Consider the following 20,470-nt stretch of genomic DNA (forward strand, 5'->3'; position numbering starts at 1 on the left):
TTGTATCTCTTACGGTTTACAAGATCCACTTGACCTAAACATCTGTACTAATAACACTTTAATACTTCTAAGCTTTGCAAACTTAGGACTTATACTTATTAATATTAATATTAATATTATATTTCATATATACAGGGTATAAAAATGGTGGTAGCACACTGCCGAACAATCCTTCAACATTAAATCATTACAAGATTTATTATTTAAGCTAATAATATTGATTTAGATGGTAGACTTTCCTTTAAAATCCACTGAAACTAGAAAATCCACTGAGTTCCACTGAAAGCATTTATTTATTTTTTGTTGATTATTAAAATTAATTTTTTTTAAATAGAAATTTAATAATCTTAGTTTATCATTTTAAGGATAAATTTTCTGTGAAAATTCCTAGTAAATTATTTAATGCAGATAGAATTTGACCCAAATATCATTAATCCAATTATTCAATTATCAACATTAAATGAATTTCTAATCAACACATAAATTACTTTGCACCTATCAGCTCATTAAAAAATCGGAAAAAAGGAGCAAGGTTTGTATTGTATGTATTGATGTTATTTCGTTTTTCTCCATGGAGAAAGAATTTCTGTGTAAAATGTATATAGAAAAATAAACGATATTCAAATCTTCCAACAATATCTAATTATTTCTAGCACTAACTCCAGAGACGTTGGGTGGGTATTTGATCAAAATGTTTCTGCTCAAGTTGTAAATTATGTACAATGGGATTTTTTTGTCTTAATGTTCTGGTCTTCGTATATACAGGTTTAAAACAATTATTATCAATGTTAATTTAAAAATCTATTGCTTTTTTTGTCAACTTTTCAAATAAATTTATATTAACTGCAATAAAACATGTCACACCTTTTTTTAAACAAAAAAACTTTATTAATAGCTAATTTTACACAATAAATATTCATATAAAACGTTTTCCATCTAAAATGATAAAACTTAAATTGAACAACTAGTGCAGTAGATATCAAATTTTTTTCAAACATTATTTTGGCTATTATTTGATGATTGGCCCATGTCGTCGAGCCGAGTTTATAGTTTGGTAACAATTTTTGATCCCCATTTACCGGTTTAGTAAATAATCAAAAAACATCTTAACGTCTTCTCAATGATCGAATGCTACATAATTATATTAATTACTCAAAAAAACTTTTTCAAATAAAAATTCACTATATTTCAAATAAATTTTTAATTTAAAGTATTTCCAGAATGAAACCACTTGTTGATAGATTTGACCTTTTTCACAGATTCGGAAAAACGTTAGCAGTTAGATACCGAAATTGCAGAATTTTAAGTAGTTTAGATCACGAGATAATCAGATGTAAAGTTCACGATTTCGAAGGTAAAGTATGTGCAACTCCCTGCAAAAACTTTAGAAAAAAAAAAAATTGGAATACGTCGTTTTGTTTTCGAGATATTATTATATTAACTGCAATTACCATGCTGGAAATACTGTAAGTTTAAGGTCCTATCATATTAAATGAAAAACCGTTTATTGTTTAAAAAATATTTGTTAGGTGGAACATGATAGCCATTATAGGTGGACAAAAATTTAATGATATTGAACACAACCGATCATAAAATAAAAAAATTTGAACAATTTTGTGAAAAATTATAAATATAGCCTTGGATATTCCCCGTTTAGCAAAACCCATGTTGGGCAAATGTAGTTTTTAAAATGAAAAGAATAAATATTTAAAAGGATAAATTTTTGTGAGTATATAATAATTATCTTAGAGTAACAAAAAAATTAAAGTGTTAGTAGTAGGTATTATTTAAGAATATATTGAAAAAAATAAAGTTCGACAAAGTTTTGTGATAAAGTATTCTAATTATATTCGAAAAGTGCTAATTACGCCTTTTCATTTGTACTTAACACGGTATCGTTAAATTATAATTAGTTTAAGTTCATGATTTTATCCTCTAGAGGGCGCCATATTCAATTGACTTCACATTGCCTATAACCAGACGGACGATCAAGACGCTTTTAACGATACCTCATCATATATATAATTTTGAAAATTGCCAATTAGGCCCATTAATTTGATACAAAACACGCTATCATTAAATCGAAATTTGTTTTTCGAGCATAGCTTTATGTCCTCTAGCGGACGCCTTATTCAATTTAATGTGACGCCACATAGTCTATAACCAGCGAGCAGTCAAGACGCTTTTAACAATACCTCATTTGTCAAATTATGATAAGTAGTTTAGAAGCTATGTGGGAACAGATATATACATCTTGGTCAAACACATCACCCTTGCCATAGTATAGAAGGGGTAAGAAAAGATTAATTCTTAGAAAGTAAAAATATATTGAAATAAAAATACTTAAAATTTAAGCAGAATTTAAAATGAATTTTTCTTAGGTAGGAAATTTTTAATGTAGCAATATTTTGAGGTAGAAAATTAAAAAGTAGAATTCTTTTCTGCCCTTATAATTACTTTTTTTTTTGACAAAAATTAAAATCAACTTTTCAATGCATTTCTAAACGATTTAAGCTGAATCTACTCTCTTCTATTCCACAAGTAAACAAATTAAAACAACATAAAGTTACAAAAGCTACATACGAGCTTGATTTCACCGTTGATTTCGCTTCTCTTTGCTATAGTCAATGTTAGATGGGTAACAATATACTTACACCCATATACAATGTAGTACATCGTCACATACGCAATTACACCAATAATGACTATATATTATTCTTATGGGAAATATCACAGATTGTAATAAATTCAAATATTTGACATGAAAATAAAAGGAAGCCTTTTACCGTGGCAGAAACAAAAACAAAAATTCTAAAGTACATTCGAATTCGAAAAATTTGCTAAACGAGCTAACCTTAATGAACAAAAAATACAATGATCAGTTGATTAAAATCATAAGCAGAAAAATCCATGGAATTATAACAAAGTTTGTTATTTTCAATGAGTCGTTGTCACATTTGTAGCTACAATTGTTATTAGACCGGGAATTTTAATGAAGAATTTTATGAATCATATCACCTGTGTTTTGAAAAATCTATGCATATAACAAGTGAAAACAAACAAGTGACTGAGTTCTTTGTTGAAATACTCTGTAAAAAAAGTCTTAAAAAAACCGACACAACTATGGTGACTTTACAGAAATTTTCTTAGTTTTTCAAGAATCTTTCACAATACCACTAGTTGAGGCCACGTACAAATTTTCAATTCCCTTCTTTTATAATTTTGGAGAAAAAAGATGCAAAAGTTTTTTCTAATTTGCAGGTGAATAAAGGAACATTTTTTACCTTTAAACATATAGATAAATGTGTTTTTATTATAATTTAACAAGTGAAAACAAACAATTGACTTAGTTACTTGTTGAAATACCATGTATAGACTGTGTTGAATACTCTACCACATTACACATACATACATGTTACACATTATATAACTGATATTCCCATATAAAACATACTATACAATTTGCGCATAATTTGAGCTCTCATGGTAAACAGCGATGTTTACGAAAGAATTTTTTGAACAAAAGTTGTTGTTTTTTTAAGGAACATTTTTTATATTTAAACTTTTGTTGTATCTCTATCGGTTTACAAGACTTGAGTACGCTGTAAATATTTCAGCTTGATATCTTTTTTCGTTTTTGAGTTATTGAGTTGACAGACGGCGGACGGACAGCCAAAAATCGACTAATTAGGTGATTTTATGAACACTTATACCAAAGTACGCTATAAAAATTTCAGCTTGATATCTCTTTTCGCATTTTTAGTAATCGTGATGACAGCCGGACAGACGACAGACAGACAGACAGACAACCGGAAATGGACTAATAAAGTGATTTTATGAGCACCTATACCAAAATTTTGTTCATAGCATCAATATTTTTAAGCGTTACAAACTTGGGACTAAAGTTAGTATACCTACCTTGGTATATTTCATATACATGGTATAAAAAATATTTCGTTTGAAGAATGTGGAGTTTTGTTATCGTCTTCCCCTCTATTTGAAAGGAACTGGCGGTAATCTATTCAATAAAAATAGAATCATTAGAGTCGGTTCATAATTAGCAAAAATATCATGAACCAGAAATAATGATAAATCGAGACACTTTATATGTTTTTTTTCGTCGATTAAATTGCATTGAGAAACAATCAGTAGGCGAAAAGATTGGCATCTAGCTAAGAATAGTGAAACGTTCCTTTAAGATTCCTCTGAAGTTTTTATTTAATAATAAAATATTAAATCCAAAGGCTGTTTAAATTATAAAATTGTTTTATAAACTATTCCAGTAAATTTGTTATCAGGAATAATGAGTAATTGTAAATAATTATTATAGCATTGTTTAATATAAACGGCTTAATTTTTAGCTGGATTAATATAAACAGATAACAAAAAGGAAATAACAACTTAACCTTCTGTCCTTAATTTTATTTTAAGAATAAAATACTTGTAGCACAAAAAACTGTTAAAGAACCTTTTATTTAGCACATTTTTCAAAGTGAAAATTTAAATTACGTTCTACTTTAAATTACGTTATATTAGTATTTTTAAATAAAATCTGTACTTACCGGTTTAAATTTTTCTAAACCAATCACTAAAATGTGGTAAGCTAATTGGTTAAAATAGTGATTGCACTTCGATTACTAAGTGCTCTAAATAAACAGCATTTGGACAAAGAAAATGCTTAAACTGAAGATTACAGGAAAAATGATAATTGCAAAAAGATAATTAATAAAGACTTAACTACAAAAGCATCCTTTACCATCTGGTTTAATTGTGCTGCCTAGAGCAGCCATTTTCAACCACTCCCGATCCGCGGATAATCTTATCTGCTTAAGTTACCCAAATTTAATAATATAATTTTCATTTATGAAGTAAAAATGCCAAACTAATTTTAAAATTACGGAATAATTTCCTTTAATTTATAAATCCCTGAGCTTCGAATAATCGAAAAATCAAAATAATCGAGAATATTCGAGCGCGTTAATTGATTCTTGATCAAAAATTTTACCAAAAAGATATTAAGTATGTTTGATAAAATTCAATGGATATACTAGAGATAGATCAACTTTTTGGAATTCAGATCGAAGAACTTCCTTTCTATTTAAAATCAGCAAAAAAATTGCGGGAAATAAAATTTTTTCACTTATTTTACTGTCTTAAAAAACTTTGGATGAACTTTGGATGACTTCGCTTAATAGATAGTAGTGTTTGTAATAAAGTTTGCATGTTAATAATTACAAAAAGTTTGCCTGTATTTGAAATTCTTTTTAGCATGGATTTAATTGATTTGCATATGTATTAACACAGGTAAATTTTTGAAAAATAATAATATCTGAAACACAGCTTTCATAAAAAATTATTTATTAATAGTTATTAAGAAAAGTTTCAATAAATAAGAGGTCTATTAACAAAACTTTCTTTTAATTTAAATAAATATAATAACCTACTTGTAATGAGTTAGATAATATTATTTTAAAACGTTTATTTTGTTTCTTTTTTTTAAATTGTTTTGTCGAGCAAATGAAAATCTGTAATTTTAGAAAATCACATGTCAATGGATCTTAGTTTAATTTTAAATGATCTAAAATAAATGATTTTTCTTCACAATCACGTCGTGTTGATTCATGTGGCCAAATGCATTGCTGTTTATTTACTGCACGATCAAACACAAGTCCCTCTGGAGCACATCGTTTACAGAATGCTCTTCCAAAATTATCACACTGTATAAAAGAGCCACAATCACCGGGTATTTCTAAATGAATTTTTTCATCAAGAATTGGTTTATTTGGACATTTATGATATCCACCCAATATTTCTGCATCTACACCTAAACCAGCACATGGATTATCTGGAGGTGGTGGGCACGGTGTTGTTGGCGATGGTGTTGTTTCGGAACTGCATGGTGGTGTTGGTGTAGTTTCAGAGCTGCATGGTGGTGTTGGTGTAGTTTCAGAGCTGCATGGTGGTGTTGGAGTTGTTTCAGAGCTACATGGTGGTGTAGTTTCGGAGCTACATGGTGGTGTGGATGTCGTTTCGGAGCTGCATGGTGGTGTTGGTGTTGTTTCGGAGCTACATGGTGTGGTTGTTGTTGGCTCTTCCGTAGTAGGTGTGGGTGTTGTTGGCACCGGGGTAGTGGGAGTGGGTGTTGTTGGCTCTTCTGTAGTAGGTGTGGGTGTTGTTGGCTCCGGGGTAGTGGGAGTGGGTGTTGTTGGCTCTTCTGTAGTAGGTGTGGGTGTTGTTGGCTCCGGGGTAGTGGGAGTTGGTGTTGTTGGCTCTTCTGTAGTAGGTGTGGGTGTTGTTGGTTCCGGGGTAGTGGGAGTGGGTGTTGTTGGCTCTTCTGTAGTAGGTGTGGGTGTTGTTGGCTCTGGGGTAGTGGGAGTGGGTGTTGTTGGCTCTTCTGTAGTAGGTGTAGGTGTTGTTGGCTCCGGGGTAGTGGGAGTGGGTGTTGTTGTTTCCTCAGTAGTAGGTGTGGGTGTTGTTGGTGATTCAGTTTCACAGGAAGGTGTTGTAGTTGGCTCGGTAGAACAAGTGGGACATGTAGGACATGTCGTAGGGGTAGGTGATGTACATGGCGGACATGTAGGACAAGTTGTAGGTGTACTCGGTGTGCATGTGGTACATGTGGGACTGGGACAACCTGGCGTATTGGTTGTGGTTTCACATGGCGGAGCTTGTGTCGTTACCGGCCCACACTCAACATTTTGCGGATAGTCACAACCCTGTATTCTTGAACTGAAAAGTAATCCTTTTGGACAATTAAAAACACGTGCTAAACCCCACTCACATGTATAGAATTTGCTACAATCTTCGGGATGTTGTAAATATCGTACACTGTTTGAAGAAAATGCTGAACAATCAAGTTTTCCTAGCACATACTGCCCATGCAACATGAAATACATTCCAAATATCCAACCTAGCAATAAAATCAAAACAATTAATGCCAGTTGTAATACAAGTTTTCAACTGAATGTAATTCTGCTTTTTACCTCTCATTTTATCAATTTTCTTTTACACTTTCAACACTAAAGATTTCTAGAACAATAGCTAGCCTCTGATTTTATATTTGCACTTTCAAACCTCCAAAGCCAATAATAAATTAAACTAGAATTATGTATTAGTGGCATTTAAATATAAGAATAGTGAAGTATTAAATAATGGATTAAAAAATGGCTTATCATTTTATCCATATCCTTTAGTTAATTCATTGAATTAAAAAATTAAATCGGAAAAAAAAATTTATTATTATATTTCAATAAAAAATTGAACAAAATTGTCATGAAAGTTTGCATGACAATTGAACAAAATTGTCATGTAAATCTTAACTTTAATTAATCAGATTAATAAGTGTTCGTTGGAAATTTTATGAAACATTTTGTCTTTACTCATATATTCATAAAAATTTAGTAAAAAATTTAATATATTGCTTTCTTACAACTATTTTCTTCATAATCAACTCAATTTTTTCTTGTGAACATGCAACATTGTTGGTAACCAATCAAAAAAATAATTTAAACAAAAGTTGATTACCTAATTGATCAACAAATAAGATATATTTTTTTGGCAAGTGTCACTTTGGGGACTAGTATAAAAAATATCCTTCTCGTTTCTTACAGTTGCTAATATTACAAAAATTCTAAACAAAATATATAATAATAACTGAGAAGAAAATTTTACCTCCTGGGATTTTACACCTATTTTTCCCTTACTATAGGGATTAGGGGTGCGTGATTAAGTCTACGACAATTTTAGATGAAAATCAATAAAAACTAGGTAAGAACCCTTTATCAGACGCTGCATCAGAGTGCAGTTTTCATATGCTTATACCATAGATCCTTTTATTTTTACCCCGACAATGGCGAGTATTATATGTTTGACCGATATTAATGTATGTTCATCTGTTCGGACCTAGCTTCTAAAATACTTGTCATAATTTGACAAATAAGTTATGGTTAAATGAGTTTTAGGCAAAAAATTACTCGTCTAATTTTTTCTCTATACGCTTAGTTTTCCAAATAAAATTCTTTCGAAAAAAATGCAATATTCGATTTTAAGAAAAATGTGTTATTTTTTTGCCATTCTGAGGAAATTCGGTTAAATAACGCAGCTCCTGTGCTACGAATTTCATTTATTTCTCTATATAGATTTTATCAGGTCTAGTAAGTCAGCTTTTACGCAATGATATTTTCTACAGCGAAATGTAATTTTCATTGAACAATAATTACCCACTATCGATTCAGTATCAGGGATGCGTTTCTTATTGCTTTATGTTAACTAACTGGAAATCTAACTGGAAAGAGTAATCTATAAATAAACAGGTCTGCGACTAAAAAACTGCATAGGATTTTTTTACATTTTCTTATAGATTTTGACCTCCCAAAACAGGAAAACTATTCAAAACATTCTATCACATAGGTTTTCATAGATATAAGTAACAACATAAACTAGTCTTAAAGTAGTAATATATAGTATTTTATAGTAATATTATATAAAACTAGTCTAAAAGTAGTATTATTGCACAACAAAAATAAATTAGCTTCGCTTCCAATTAGTTATTCTGTGCATATGGAAGAAAATAACTATAACAATTTAGCTATTACCCTGGAAAGACTCAAATATCAGGACCATCATTGGGTGGTTTGTGGGGACTTAAAAATACTCACGATGCTTTTGGGTCAGCAGGCAGGCTATACTAAATACCCATGCTTCTTATGCTTATGGGATAGTATATCCAGAAAACACCACTGGACTAAAAGTGATTGACCACCCCGAGAAACTTTAAAACCTGGGGAGAAAAATGTTGTCAATACTACTTTGGTGCCGCCAGAAAAAGTTTTTTTGCAACCTCTCCATATCAAATTGGGGTTGATGAAACAATTTGTACAATCACTGCAAGAGGATGGAGACTGTTTTAAATATCTATGTACAAAATTCCCGAAGCTGTCAGAAACAAAGTAGAAAGAGGGAGTTTTCACTGGCCCCGACATAAGAAAGCTTTTAACAGACACCCTTTTTGTGGAAAGTATGATTGAGAAGAAAAAAGAAGCTTGGGTATCGTTCAAGGATGTAGTGCGAAAATTTTTGGGAAATACTAAGGATCCTGGCTACAAAACCATTGTTCAACTAGCAGCATACGAAGCTCAAGGTTGCAAGATTGGAAGTCCATTTTTTACACTCCCACATAGAATATTTTCCTGAAAACCTGGAAGCTTACAGTGAAGAACAGGGGGAGCGGTTTCACCAGGATGTCGGCGATATCGAGAGACGGTACCAAGGAAGATGGGATGTTACTATGCTTGCAAGATACTGTATAATTTTTAATAAACGAGTGCTTTTACTAATTTAATGTGTTTGAATTTGAGGCCGTACGCATTTCAGAGGCTTGGCTTGTGGTTATTTATGGAGCAAATACAGACATACTTATTAAAGTTGCCATATAGAAATTTATTTATTAATTTATTCATTTATACAAAAGGTTTCAATAAATACAATAAATAAAATTTTCTTAAATTAATTAAATAAAAATCAAGAACTAGAAATATTTGTTGTGTGTAGAACCGAATTTAGTGCCGCGCATTTTATCTTTCTTTTTTGTTACAGCATCTATTTCCTACACTTTTGCTTATACCTTTTGTACGATTTTTTCTTGTGCAAGAATTAATTGTATAATGAAAATATATAGAATTCTTATAAATATTTCCAAGCCCGAGACAAAATTTACGGTTATTCACGCCACAAATAAGATTGTTACATTAAATAAGTTTTATTACTGAAGTTTTAAATGATCTAAAATAAATGATCTATTCTTACAATCTGTCCGCGTTGATTCATGTGGCCAAATACATTGTTGATCATTTACTGCACGATCAAAGACAAGTCCCTCTGGAGCGCATCGTTTACAGAATGCTCTCCGGAAATTATCACACTGTATAAAAGAGCCACAATTACCAGGAATTTCTAAATGAATTCTTTCATCACCTATGGGTTTATTTGGGCAATTTTTATATCCACCCAATATTTCTTCATTATCATGTAATCCTTCACATGGATTATCTGGGTTTGGGGGGCAGGGTGTTGGCGTTGATGGTGTTGGTGTTGGTTCAGAGCTGCATGTTGGAGTTTCAGTAGGGCAAGGTGGTTTTGCAGTGGTTGTTGGAGCTTCAGTTGTTGTGGGCTCTTCAGTTGTCGTTGGTGCTTCGGTTGTTGCGGGTTCGTCTGTAGTTGTTGGAACTTCAGTTGTTGTTGGTGCTTCAGTTGTAGTTGGCTCGTCTGTAGTTGTTGGAACTTCAGTTGTTGTGGGTTCGTCTGTTGTTGTTGGTGCTTCAGTTGTAGTTGGCTCGTCTGTAGTTGTTGGAACTTCAGTTGTTGTGGGTTCGTCTGTTGTTGTTGGAGCTTCAGTTGTAGTGGGCTCGTCGGTAGTTGTTGGATCTTCAGTTGTTGTTGGTTCTTCTGTTGTTGTTGGAGTATCAGTGGTTGTAGGTTCTTCTGTAGGACAGGGTGGACATGTAGGGCATGTAGGTGCTGTGGGCACTGTAGGTGTGGGAGTGGTTTCAGAACTGCATGATGATGTTGGTGTTGTTTCAGAACTACATGTCGGTGACGGTGTAGTTCCCGTGCTGCATGTTGGTGTGGATGTAGTTTCAGAGCTACATGTCGGTTTTGGTGTAGTTCCAGAGCATGGTGGTGTTGTTGTTACACATTCAACAACTTGTGGCCAGTCGCATACCTGTATTTTTGAATTGAAAAGTAATCCACTTGGACATTGAGTCACTATTGGCCCACCTCCTATACATGTATAAAATTTGCTGCAATCTTCGGGATGTTGTAAGTAAATTACTTCATTTGAAGAAAATGGTGAACAATCAAGCGCTCCTAGTACGGACTGCCCATGCCACATCAAGTATATTACAAATATCCAACCTAACAATGAAATTAAAATAATTATGTACCAGATATAATACAAAATTTCAGGTTAATGAATCTTTCTTCCTTACCTCTCATTTTATCAATTTTCTTTTACACTATCGTTATCAAAAATATGTTCTACAAAAGTTATTTATTTACACATTAATCCTTCTTAACACCAAAACTCAATTGAACTGGAATGAAGTTTTAATTGCATTCATTTAAATATAATTAGTTAAATGAAGTGTTAAAAAAATGCTTATCATTTATACTTTGGTTAATTCGTTTAATTTAAAAAGGATATTTAAAAAAATTCAATTTCAAATCAATCAATAAAAATTGAATTGTTTCACAGCCATGTAAGTTAGCAAATAAAATAAGCACACTCAAAATAGTTTATTTTGAACATTTTTGACTATATAATTATAAACTTGTTGAAACATAACAATTTTAACAATAGGGTAATTATTTTGAATAATCGGTCCGCCAACATTCTCGAATATGTTGGCGAACTGATCTCGCAATGAGATTTGACAGACCTGACTGTAATATTTGCAGTATATATTTATACAAACTCTCCAAGAAAACAATCCAACTTTTTATGAAAATTCAAATTTATTTGAAAATCAAAGCTGTATTTCCGAAAATCGGGATCATTTAACCCTACTCGAAAGCTTGTATTTTTTTGTTGTTAGCTGTTGACGTACCCTGGTTAGATATTTGAAACTACCTTCAACATTCTTTCTTGTATAGTTTTGCAGAAAGTGGAAACTTATGTTCTAACTTAATTTTCGCCCTCACGGGTAAGTAAACAAAGATATTTTCAAAAAAAAAAACGATTCAAGCAAAAGTTGGTTATTTTTACATATGGAAAATTTTTATATTTAAACTTTTGTTCTGTCTCTAAAGGTTTACTAAATTTTACTACTCATTCAACCATTTACGAACTCAAACTCAATTTATACATCTCGAACACGCTATAAAAATATCAGCTCAATATCTCTTTTCGTTTTTGAGTTATCGCGCAGTCAAACAGACAGGCAGACGGAAATGGACTAATTAGGTGATTTTATGAACACGTATACAAAAACTTTGTTCGTATCATCAATATTTCTAAACGTTACAAACTTGGGACTAAAATTATTATACCTTGACATAAATTTCATATGTGTGGGGTATAGGTGTTCGTGAACTATAAGTATTACCTATTTGTGTTTAAAAATTATATTTCTGTTATAATATTGTTCGATGCCATTTTTCATATATTTCCAGTGCTCAAATATATATAGGTTTATTAGTGCTATCTCAATTGATCGATTACGTCATTAATTTTTACAAAGTTTAATGAAGTAGTAAGCATTATATGCGTAATACATAAAATATCTATTTTATGCATATTTAATTAAATTGGTAAGATATATTATTTGTAATGACGTATTCAGATCGCAAAATTCCCGAGTAAAATTTCAAAATATTGCAAATAGATTTATTATTTTAATATAGACAATATTTTTAATTAATAATTGAGCGTCACAATTCTAGGCATATAATCGCTTTAATTGATATTTTTAAAGAAATCTAAAAGTCTGATTTACCTATATTTTGGAAAAATATTTAGAAATTATTTAATATTTCAATATTTTAACGACTAATGCAAGTACAAAAATGAATCAAAATTGCAATACGAATAAAATGTAATTTTTCCTTTCAATCTAAATTATAAAATTCAAAAATTCGGCTTGCTATAGACAAAGGAAAGTAATTAATTAAAAGATTATGATATATATTTATTACCTGGAAACAGTAATGCCTACACGATATGTAATATTTCCTAAAATACGTAGGCCATCATATTTCATAGTAATTTGAAAAAATACCTTTCTACAGGTAAATGAAAACAAACAATTAACAGACGTCACGTAAATAAAGAAAGAAATCCACTCTTAAATAGCCTCACACACATAACTGATATGCCCATATTAATACACACTATAAAATTTGCACCTAATTAGCGCCCTCGTGGGTGCTACAGTGATGTTTACAAGAAAACGTTTCAAACAAAAGTTGTTTATTTTTATATAAGGATCATTTTTTACGTTTAAACTTTTATTCTATGTCTAACGGTTTACAAGATAGGTGATACGGACCCAAGACCCAATTGACCTATGTTGCTCATTTAATTTGTAATTAATCGACTCTAGACCTATTTTGTAAGCTTTCACTGCAACGGACACTTGACATTATGCTCTAGAGGAAAAATTTTGTATCACTCTTGCTACGGATATGTTTGTAATCTGGAATCGATTATATTCTGAATTAAAGAAAGCTGCTTGTCGAATTATTGCAATATTCAGAACAACGTACTTATGTTAGTCTTTTTATTCCACTTTAAAATTCGAAAATCCAAACACCGATCAGTAACCAGCATCTTAAACAATTACTCAGAAGTGTTGCTACCAATTTATTCAACACATTTTAAAGAATTATCAAGAAAAGTAAAATAAGTATTTAATTGTGACTCGGGAAAAATTTCAAATTTTGAAAAATGGTTCGCAAACTTTGAAATCAAGGAGTTTTGGCCACCCCTGGTATAGGCTATCGGCCAATTAAACCCATAAACTTCCATCGTTTACAATGAGTTTACATTCCTAATGCTAATTAGAAAAATTTCATATAATCACGATGCACTTGAAGCACCATATTGTTATCAAAATGATTTAAAGTGGTAAAAAACTTACATCACGCACGGCAATGTGCTGTACGATGAGTTTGTGCCTTCAATCAAGTACCTTATTCGAAAAAGTTTTTGAAAGCTTTTAAAAACAGGGTGTCAGACAAAATTTAGCATCCTCTTTTCAAAGGCAACAACTATACAGCCTTTCTCCTTCAATTCAAGATTGAACCCTCATTGGGGTTAAATAAATTTTGTAAAAAATCATCTCTTACTCTTAGAAATGTCTGGGCATTTGTGACACATATCGTGGCCAATTTTTTACGTATGCAATACGACTTGAATTATATCTTTTACCGGTATCTTTTATCAGTGGCTGTAGTAACAGATTTGATTCAGGAGGAGGGGGTATAGAAAACGACACGTTATTGATGAACATCTCTTCCAGATATGAATTAATCTTCAATTTTTAGATTTGGAATAATTTGGGAAGGGGTTGTACAGCCTTTCAAATTCTATGGCTGGCTACGACCTTGGTCTTACTTTTATCTTACTATTACTTGCTATCTCTTATTTAACAAGCGTTTTTACAGAGTAAATCGACCTTAGGTTTGTCTAAGTGAATTTTAAAGTAAGTACTCCACCTTGTACATTTTCAAGGCTGTTCAATATTTAATAGATTTCAATAACCACAAAATAAAATATGGGTACTAAATTCCAAAAACATATTATTGATAATATTTTTTATTGATAAGTTGAATAAAATATCAAGGCTCCGTTTTCAAAAAAATGCCATACTATGTGCTACAACCTCTTTAATTTAAAAATATATTTGATATTTTGTTGTTTCTTCAAGATTGAAAACTGTAGTTCAAAGATGCATTTTTTAAAATTATTACATTGAACTATTTATATGGTTCTTTTTTTTAATACCAATGTATTATTAATTTATATTATGATTCTAATTGTATGTCTACGAAATATTTTGTCCGACCTTTGAATAGGATAATCCGTTTAAAGTAAGTCAAATACAGAAAATGTTTCAAGAAGCTGCAAAAATTGAAAGAAAATCGACCGGTACATTAAAATGGCTTAAAAATCTGTTTGGGCATAATACAGAGCTTGTGAAGAGTGGTTATTTAGGGAGCATAATAAATCACCAGATTAATTTTATTCTTAATGAAACAATCGTAAAACATTGTATTTATTAATGAGCAAACATTTTTATTCAGAACTACAATTTGTCATGGCGTGAAGGATCTTTTTCTTATATTATTATAATGAATTTTAACATAATAATGATTTCATCATTTATATAATAACAATGCCTAAAAATAATATATATATATATATATATATATATATATATATATATAAAATTTTATTTATTTTAACCTCTTCACTACTGGTATACAATATATTGTACAAAAAAATTTAGCATATGAATAGTACCAATTTTTTTCTAGAGGAGGAAATGTTTTTTGTCTTAAATTTGGTCATCTGGCATCATCCTTATTAAAATAAAACAAAAATTTTGAATTATTTTTGGATTTTTGAAATATTCCAATAATGAACGTCCAATAATAAACGTCTTTATGAATACAAATATCATAGAATATGATTTATTAATATTCAAAAATAATTTTATTAACTGGTTAACATATTTCACAAAAGTTTTGAAGTGAAAGTAGTTATTTTTCCTCATAGAGCAGATCTACAAAATGCATCAATGAGTGTCAAATTTTCAAAATAATTAAGTACTGAAGAGGTTAAAAAAAAAGAGACAATATTCCTGCAACTAACACACTGATTAAATTGATTGAATAACTGTGTGAAATATAATTTCAATTATGTTATGAAAAGATATAGATCAAATAAAAATTTCAGAGCGAGGCGCTGAATTCGTTTCTCTGAATTGTTCATTTTTTTAAAAACTATTTTGTCTGCTTAAGAGCAATTAAAATCTCAATAACAGAACATTTTATTAAAGATTCAAGTAATCTAAAATAATCATTTTCTTATGATAATGCTTAGTGTCGATTCAGCTGTCGTTGACTCGTCTGTAGTCCTTGGAGCTTCAGTTGATATAGGTTCGTCGGTTGACGTAGGAGCTTCAGTTGTTGTGGATTCATCCGTTGTCGATAGTGCATTAGTTGAAGTCGGTTCTTCTATAGTAGTTTGAGCTTCACTTGTTGAGGGTTCATTTGTTGTCGAGGGTACTTCAACTGTTGTGGATTCGTCAGTTGTTGATGGAGCTTCAGTGGATGTGGGTGCGTCCGTTGGCGTTGGAGGTTGAGTTGTTTTGGATTCGTCTATAGTGGTTGGAGCTTCAGTTGTAGTGTGTTCGTTGGTTGCCGTTGGGGCTGCAGTTGTTGAGGGTTCATCTGTTGTGGTTGGTACTTCAACAGTAGTGGGTACGTCTGTTGATGTTGTAGCTTCAGTTGTAGTGAGTTCTTCTGTAGCTGTTGGACCTTCAGTTGTTGGGGCTGCAGTTGTTGAGGGTTCATCTGTTGTAGTTTTTACTTCAACAGTTGTGACTTCTTCTGTTGTCGTTGTAATTTTAGTTGTAGTGACCTCTTCTGTAGTTGTTGGACCTTCAGTTGTTCTGGGTTCGTCAGTTGTTGTTGGAACTTCAGTTGATGAAGGCTCATGTGTTGCCGATGGTGTTTCAGTTGTACCTTCAGTTGTAGTGAGTTCTTCTGTAGTTGATGGACCTTCAGTTGTTGGGGCTGCAGTTGTTGAGGACTCCTCTGTAGTCGATTCTGCTTCAACTGTTGTGGTTATGTCTGTTGTTGTTGGAGCTTCAGTTGTAGTGGATTCTTCTGTAGTTGCAGGATTTTCAGTTATTGTGGGTGTGTCTGTTGCTGTTGGTGATTCAGTTGTTGAGGACTCCCCGGTTGTCGATGATGATTCAGTTGTTGTGAGCTCGTCTGTTGTCGTTGGGGTATCATTTGTCGTAGTTTCCCCTGTTGTCGTTGCTACTTCAACTGTTGAGGATTCGTCTGTTGACGTTGGGACCTCAGTTGTTGAAGTATCTGCGGTGGATGGTGTTTCAGTTGTTGTGGGATCGCCTGTTGTCTTTGGAACATCAGTTGAAGTGGGTTCTTCGGTAGTTGTAGGCTCTTCAGTTGTTGTGGGTTCGTTTGTTGTTGTTGGTAGCACACTTGTTGAGGACTCCTCTGTTGTAGATGATGCTTCAGTTGTTGTAGGCTCGTTTGTTGTCGTTGGTACTTCAGTTGTTGCGGGTTCATCTGTTGCCGATGGTGTTTCATTTGTTGTGGGTTCCTTTGTTGTCGTTGTAGTATCTGTTGTCGTAGTTTCCTCCGTAGTCGTTGGTACTTCGACTGTTGATGATTCGTCTGTTGACGTTGGAACTTCAGTTGTAGTTGGTTCTTCTGTACTCGTTGGAGTTTCAGTCGTTATGGGTGCGTCTGTTGTCGTTGGAACATCAGTTGTAGTGGGTTCTTCGGTAGTTGTAGGAGCTTCAGTTGTTGTGGGTTCGTTTGTTGTTGTCGGTGGCACACTTGTTGAGGACTCCTCTGTTGTAGATGATGCTTCAGTTGTTGTAGGCTCGTTTGTTGTCGTTGGTACTTTAGTTGTTGCGGGTTCATCTGTTGTCGATGGTGTTTCATTTGTTGTGGGTTCCTTTGTTGTCGTAGTTTCCTCTGAAGTCGTTGGTACTTCGAGTGTTGATGATTCGTCTGTTGACGTTGGAACTTCAGTTGTAGTTGGTTCTCCTGTACTCGCTGGAGCTTCAGTCGTTATGGGTTTGTCTGTTGTCGTTGGAATATCAGTTGTAGTGGGTTCTTCGGTAGTTGTAGGAGCTTCAATTGTTGTGGGTTCGTTTGTTGTTGTTGGTGGCACAGTTGTTGAGGGCTCCTCTGCTGTAGATGATGCTTCAGTTGTTGTAGGCTCGTTTGTTGTCGTTGTTACTTCAGTTGTTGCGGATTCATCTGTTGTTGATGGTGTTTCATTTGTTGTGGGTTCCTTTGTTGTCGTTGTGGCATCTGTTGTCGTAGTTTCTTCTGTAGTCGTTGGTACTTCGACTGTTGATGATTCGTCTGTTGACGTTGGAACTTCAGTTGTAGTTGGTTCTTCTGTACTCGTTGGAGCTTCAGTCGTTATGGGTTCGTCTGTTGTCGTTGGAACATCAGTTGTAGTGGGTTCTTCGGTAGTTTTAGGAGCTTCAGTCGATGTGGGTTCGTCAGTTGAAGTGGGTTCTTCAGTAGTTGTAAGAGCTTCAGTTGTTGTAGGTTCGTTTGTTGTTGTTGTGGGCTCTGTTGTTGATGACTCCTCAGTAGTCGACGGTGCTGAAGTTGTTGTGGGTTCGTCTGTTGTCGTTGGGACTTCAGTTGTAATGGGCCCTTCTGTACTCGTTGGAGCTTCAGTCGTTATGGGTTCGTCTGTTGTGGTTGGAACATCAGTTGTAGTTGGTTCTTCTGTACTCGTTGGAGCTTCAGTCGATGTGGGTTCGTCAGTTGAAGTGGGTTCTTCAGTAGTTGTAGGAGCTTCAGTTGTTGTAGGTTCGTTTGTTGTTGTTGTTTGCTCTGTTGTTGATGACTCCTCAGTAGTCGACGGTGCTGAAGTTGTTGTGGGTTCGTCTGTTGTCGTTGGGACTTCAGTTATAATGGGCCCTTCTGTAGTTGCAGGAGCTTCAGTTGTTGTGGTTTCGTCTGTTGTCGTTGGGGCTTCAGTTGTAGTTGAAGTAGTAGGTGGTGGTGTAGTCGTACTACATGTTGGACATGTAGGGCATGTAGGCGCTGTGGGCACAGTAGTTTTGTGACAATCTCTTCTTATTGATTCGTGTGGCCATATACATTGTTGTTTATTTATTGAACGATCAAAAACAAGTCCTTCAGGAGCACATCGTTTACAGAACGCTCTTCTATAATTATCACATTGAATGAAAGACCCACAATCATCGGGTATTTCAAGATGAATTTTTTCATCAAGAATTGGTATATTTGGACATTTATGATATCCACCTAATATTTCTGTATCTATACTTAAACCAGCACATGGGTTATCTTGATTTGATGGACGGTGTGTTGTCGGCGATGGTGTAGTCTCAGAACTACATGGTGATGTTGGTGTTGTTTCAGAGCTACTTGTTGGTGGTGTCGTTGATACACATTCAACAACTTGTGGCCAATCGCATACTTGTATTTTTGAATTGAAAAGCAATCCAGTTGGGCATTGTGTCACTAGTGGCACACCTCCTACACAGGTATAAAATTTACTGCAATCTTCGGGATGTTGTAAATAATTTACTTCATTTGAAGAAAATGTTGAACAATCAAGCGCTCCTAGCACGCACTGCCCATGCAACATCAAGTATATTGCAAATATCCAACCTAGCATTGAACACAAAATGATTATGTAGCTCATGTAATAAACTATTTTAGGTAATAGAATCTAGGCTCCTTACCTCTCATTTTTCAATTTATTTTTAAACTAGAAACACTAAAAATATTTTCCACTATAGTATCAGTTTGTTTATTTACGCAGTAATCCTTCTTAACAATAATGCTGAGTTGTACTACAATGAAGTATGCCTTTAAAATAAATATAAAAGCAATTAGTAAAATGAAGTGTTAAAAATGTTCTTATCATTTATCCCTGCGTTAATTCGATTAATTAAAGAAAAAAAAAAAGAAAAATTTTCGTTTCAAAATCAATCAATCAAAATTGAATAATATCGACATACAGATATCAAATGGAGAGTACAAACTAAAAATTTTCCTATACAGTATGTCCCAAAAATCCTCAAACACTCTTTAATGAAATCTTTCTGTTAGATAAGTCAGATATAGACAAATGTTTCAAGCAAATGTCATAGTCACCACAGATCTGATCTTAACCTTAAAGGTCAGTGAAATGTTATTGGATTTTAGTCAATGGTAAGGGATAGAATGCCAAATTAAAAAGTTGTTGTATTTATGAAGCATAACATTTTTGCCTAAAACATTTTTTCTTAAGTTATGGTTACAAATTTTAAATTGTAGACAAGTACATATCTTTTCTTCCCTTTTATATATTATTTCAAAATCGCGTGGTCACTAATTTCTTACAGAATATTAACAACTAATCCTAAAATTGTAAGTTGGAGAGAACGTGATCCCAATCAGTATCGTGGTGCCGAACTTAAATACCACCTATATTTGTAAAAAAAAAAAAACAATTAATAGAGTTAATATATTATCAGAAACTTTATGTTAAATGCTACAGAGCCCTGAAAAGGCTAGACTAACACCCACTTAATTTATTTTTACATGTATTGTCATTTACTCAAAGTTTAATTTTTTTTTTGTCAATTTAAATGGAATTTCATTAAAACGAATATGCTCGATTTAGTCTAGTACATAATTTTCATGTTTATTTTTATTTTGTTAATGCACAATTTTGCACTTTAGCTCCAGAATTTTCAGTCTTGGGGAAATTTTAGAAAAAAAAGTCGACATTCAAAAAAATCTTTCCAAGCAGAGTTTCAAAATTCAGAAGCCTGTACATTCAATTTTAGCCAATATTTACAAAAAAGTGTTTCAAACAAAAAATATTTACCAGGAGGAAAATCTTTACATAGTAAAGCGATCATCTTTCTTTTACTAGTTACAAAAACGTGTTGACCTCTAACTAACCTTGATGGTAAAGATCCAATTCAAGATACCCTATGAGAAACCTGCCTTTAATACGAAACATTATGGTTTGAAAATTTTTCTATACCTAACTTGCCTTATAGGAAATATCTCTTTAAATAAGGGCTAAGGCCCAACGAAATTTAAAAAAAATGCAACGAATCGTAATTATTACATACATTTCAGCTTAGGTAGTTACATTATAACATAAATACACACCAACTCCACCCAACATGACATTAATTCTTCCAAAGTTGCGGTCATA

The 20,470-nt window shown here is 32.8% G+C and overlaps 1 protein-coding gene across 1 annotated transcript; it reads right to left on the minus strand.

Annotated features, from left to right (window-relative positions):
- Positions 1–5,513: 5,513 nt before the first annotated feature.
- On the minus strand, positions 5,514–19,020 carry LOC123297930 (mucin-2-like). The gene is made up of 4 exons (XM_044879766.1): positions 18,999–19,020; positions 15,601–18,924; positions 9,763–10,914; positions 5,514–6,910 (listed from the first exon to the last, which is right to left on the minus strand). Exons 1-4 carry the CDS (start codon positions 19,003–19,005, stop codon positions 5,559–5,561), a joined length of 5,835 nt encoding a protein of 1,944 aa, XP_044735701.1. The 5' UTR covers positions 19,006–19,020; the 3' UTR covers positions 5,514–5,558.
- Positions 19,021–20,470: the final 1,450 nt, after the last annotated feature.

This window comes from Chrysoperla carnea, chromosome 4 (assembly GCF_905475395.1).
Source record: "Chrysoperla carnea chromosome 4, inChrCarn1.1, whole genome shotgun sequence".
NCBI classification, from domain to species: domain Eukaryota; kingdom Metazoa; phylum Arthropoda; class Insecta; order Neuroptera; family Chrysopidae; genus Chrysoperla; species Chrysoperla carnea.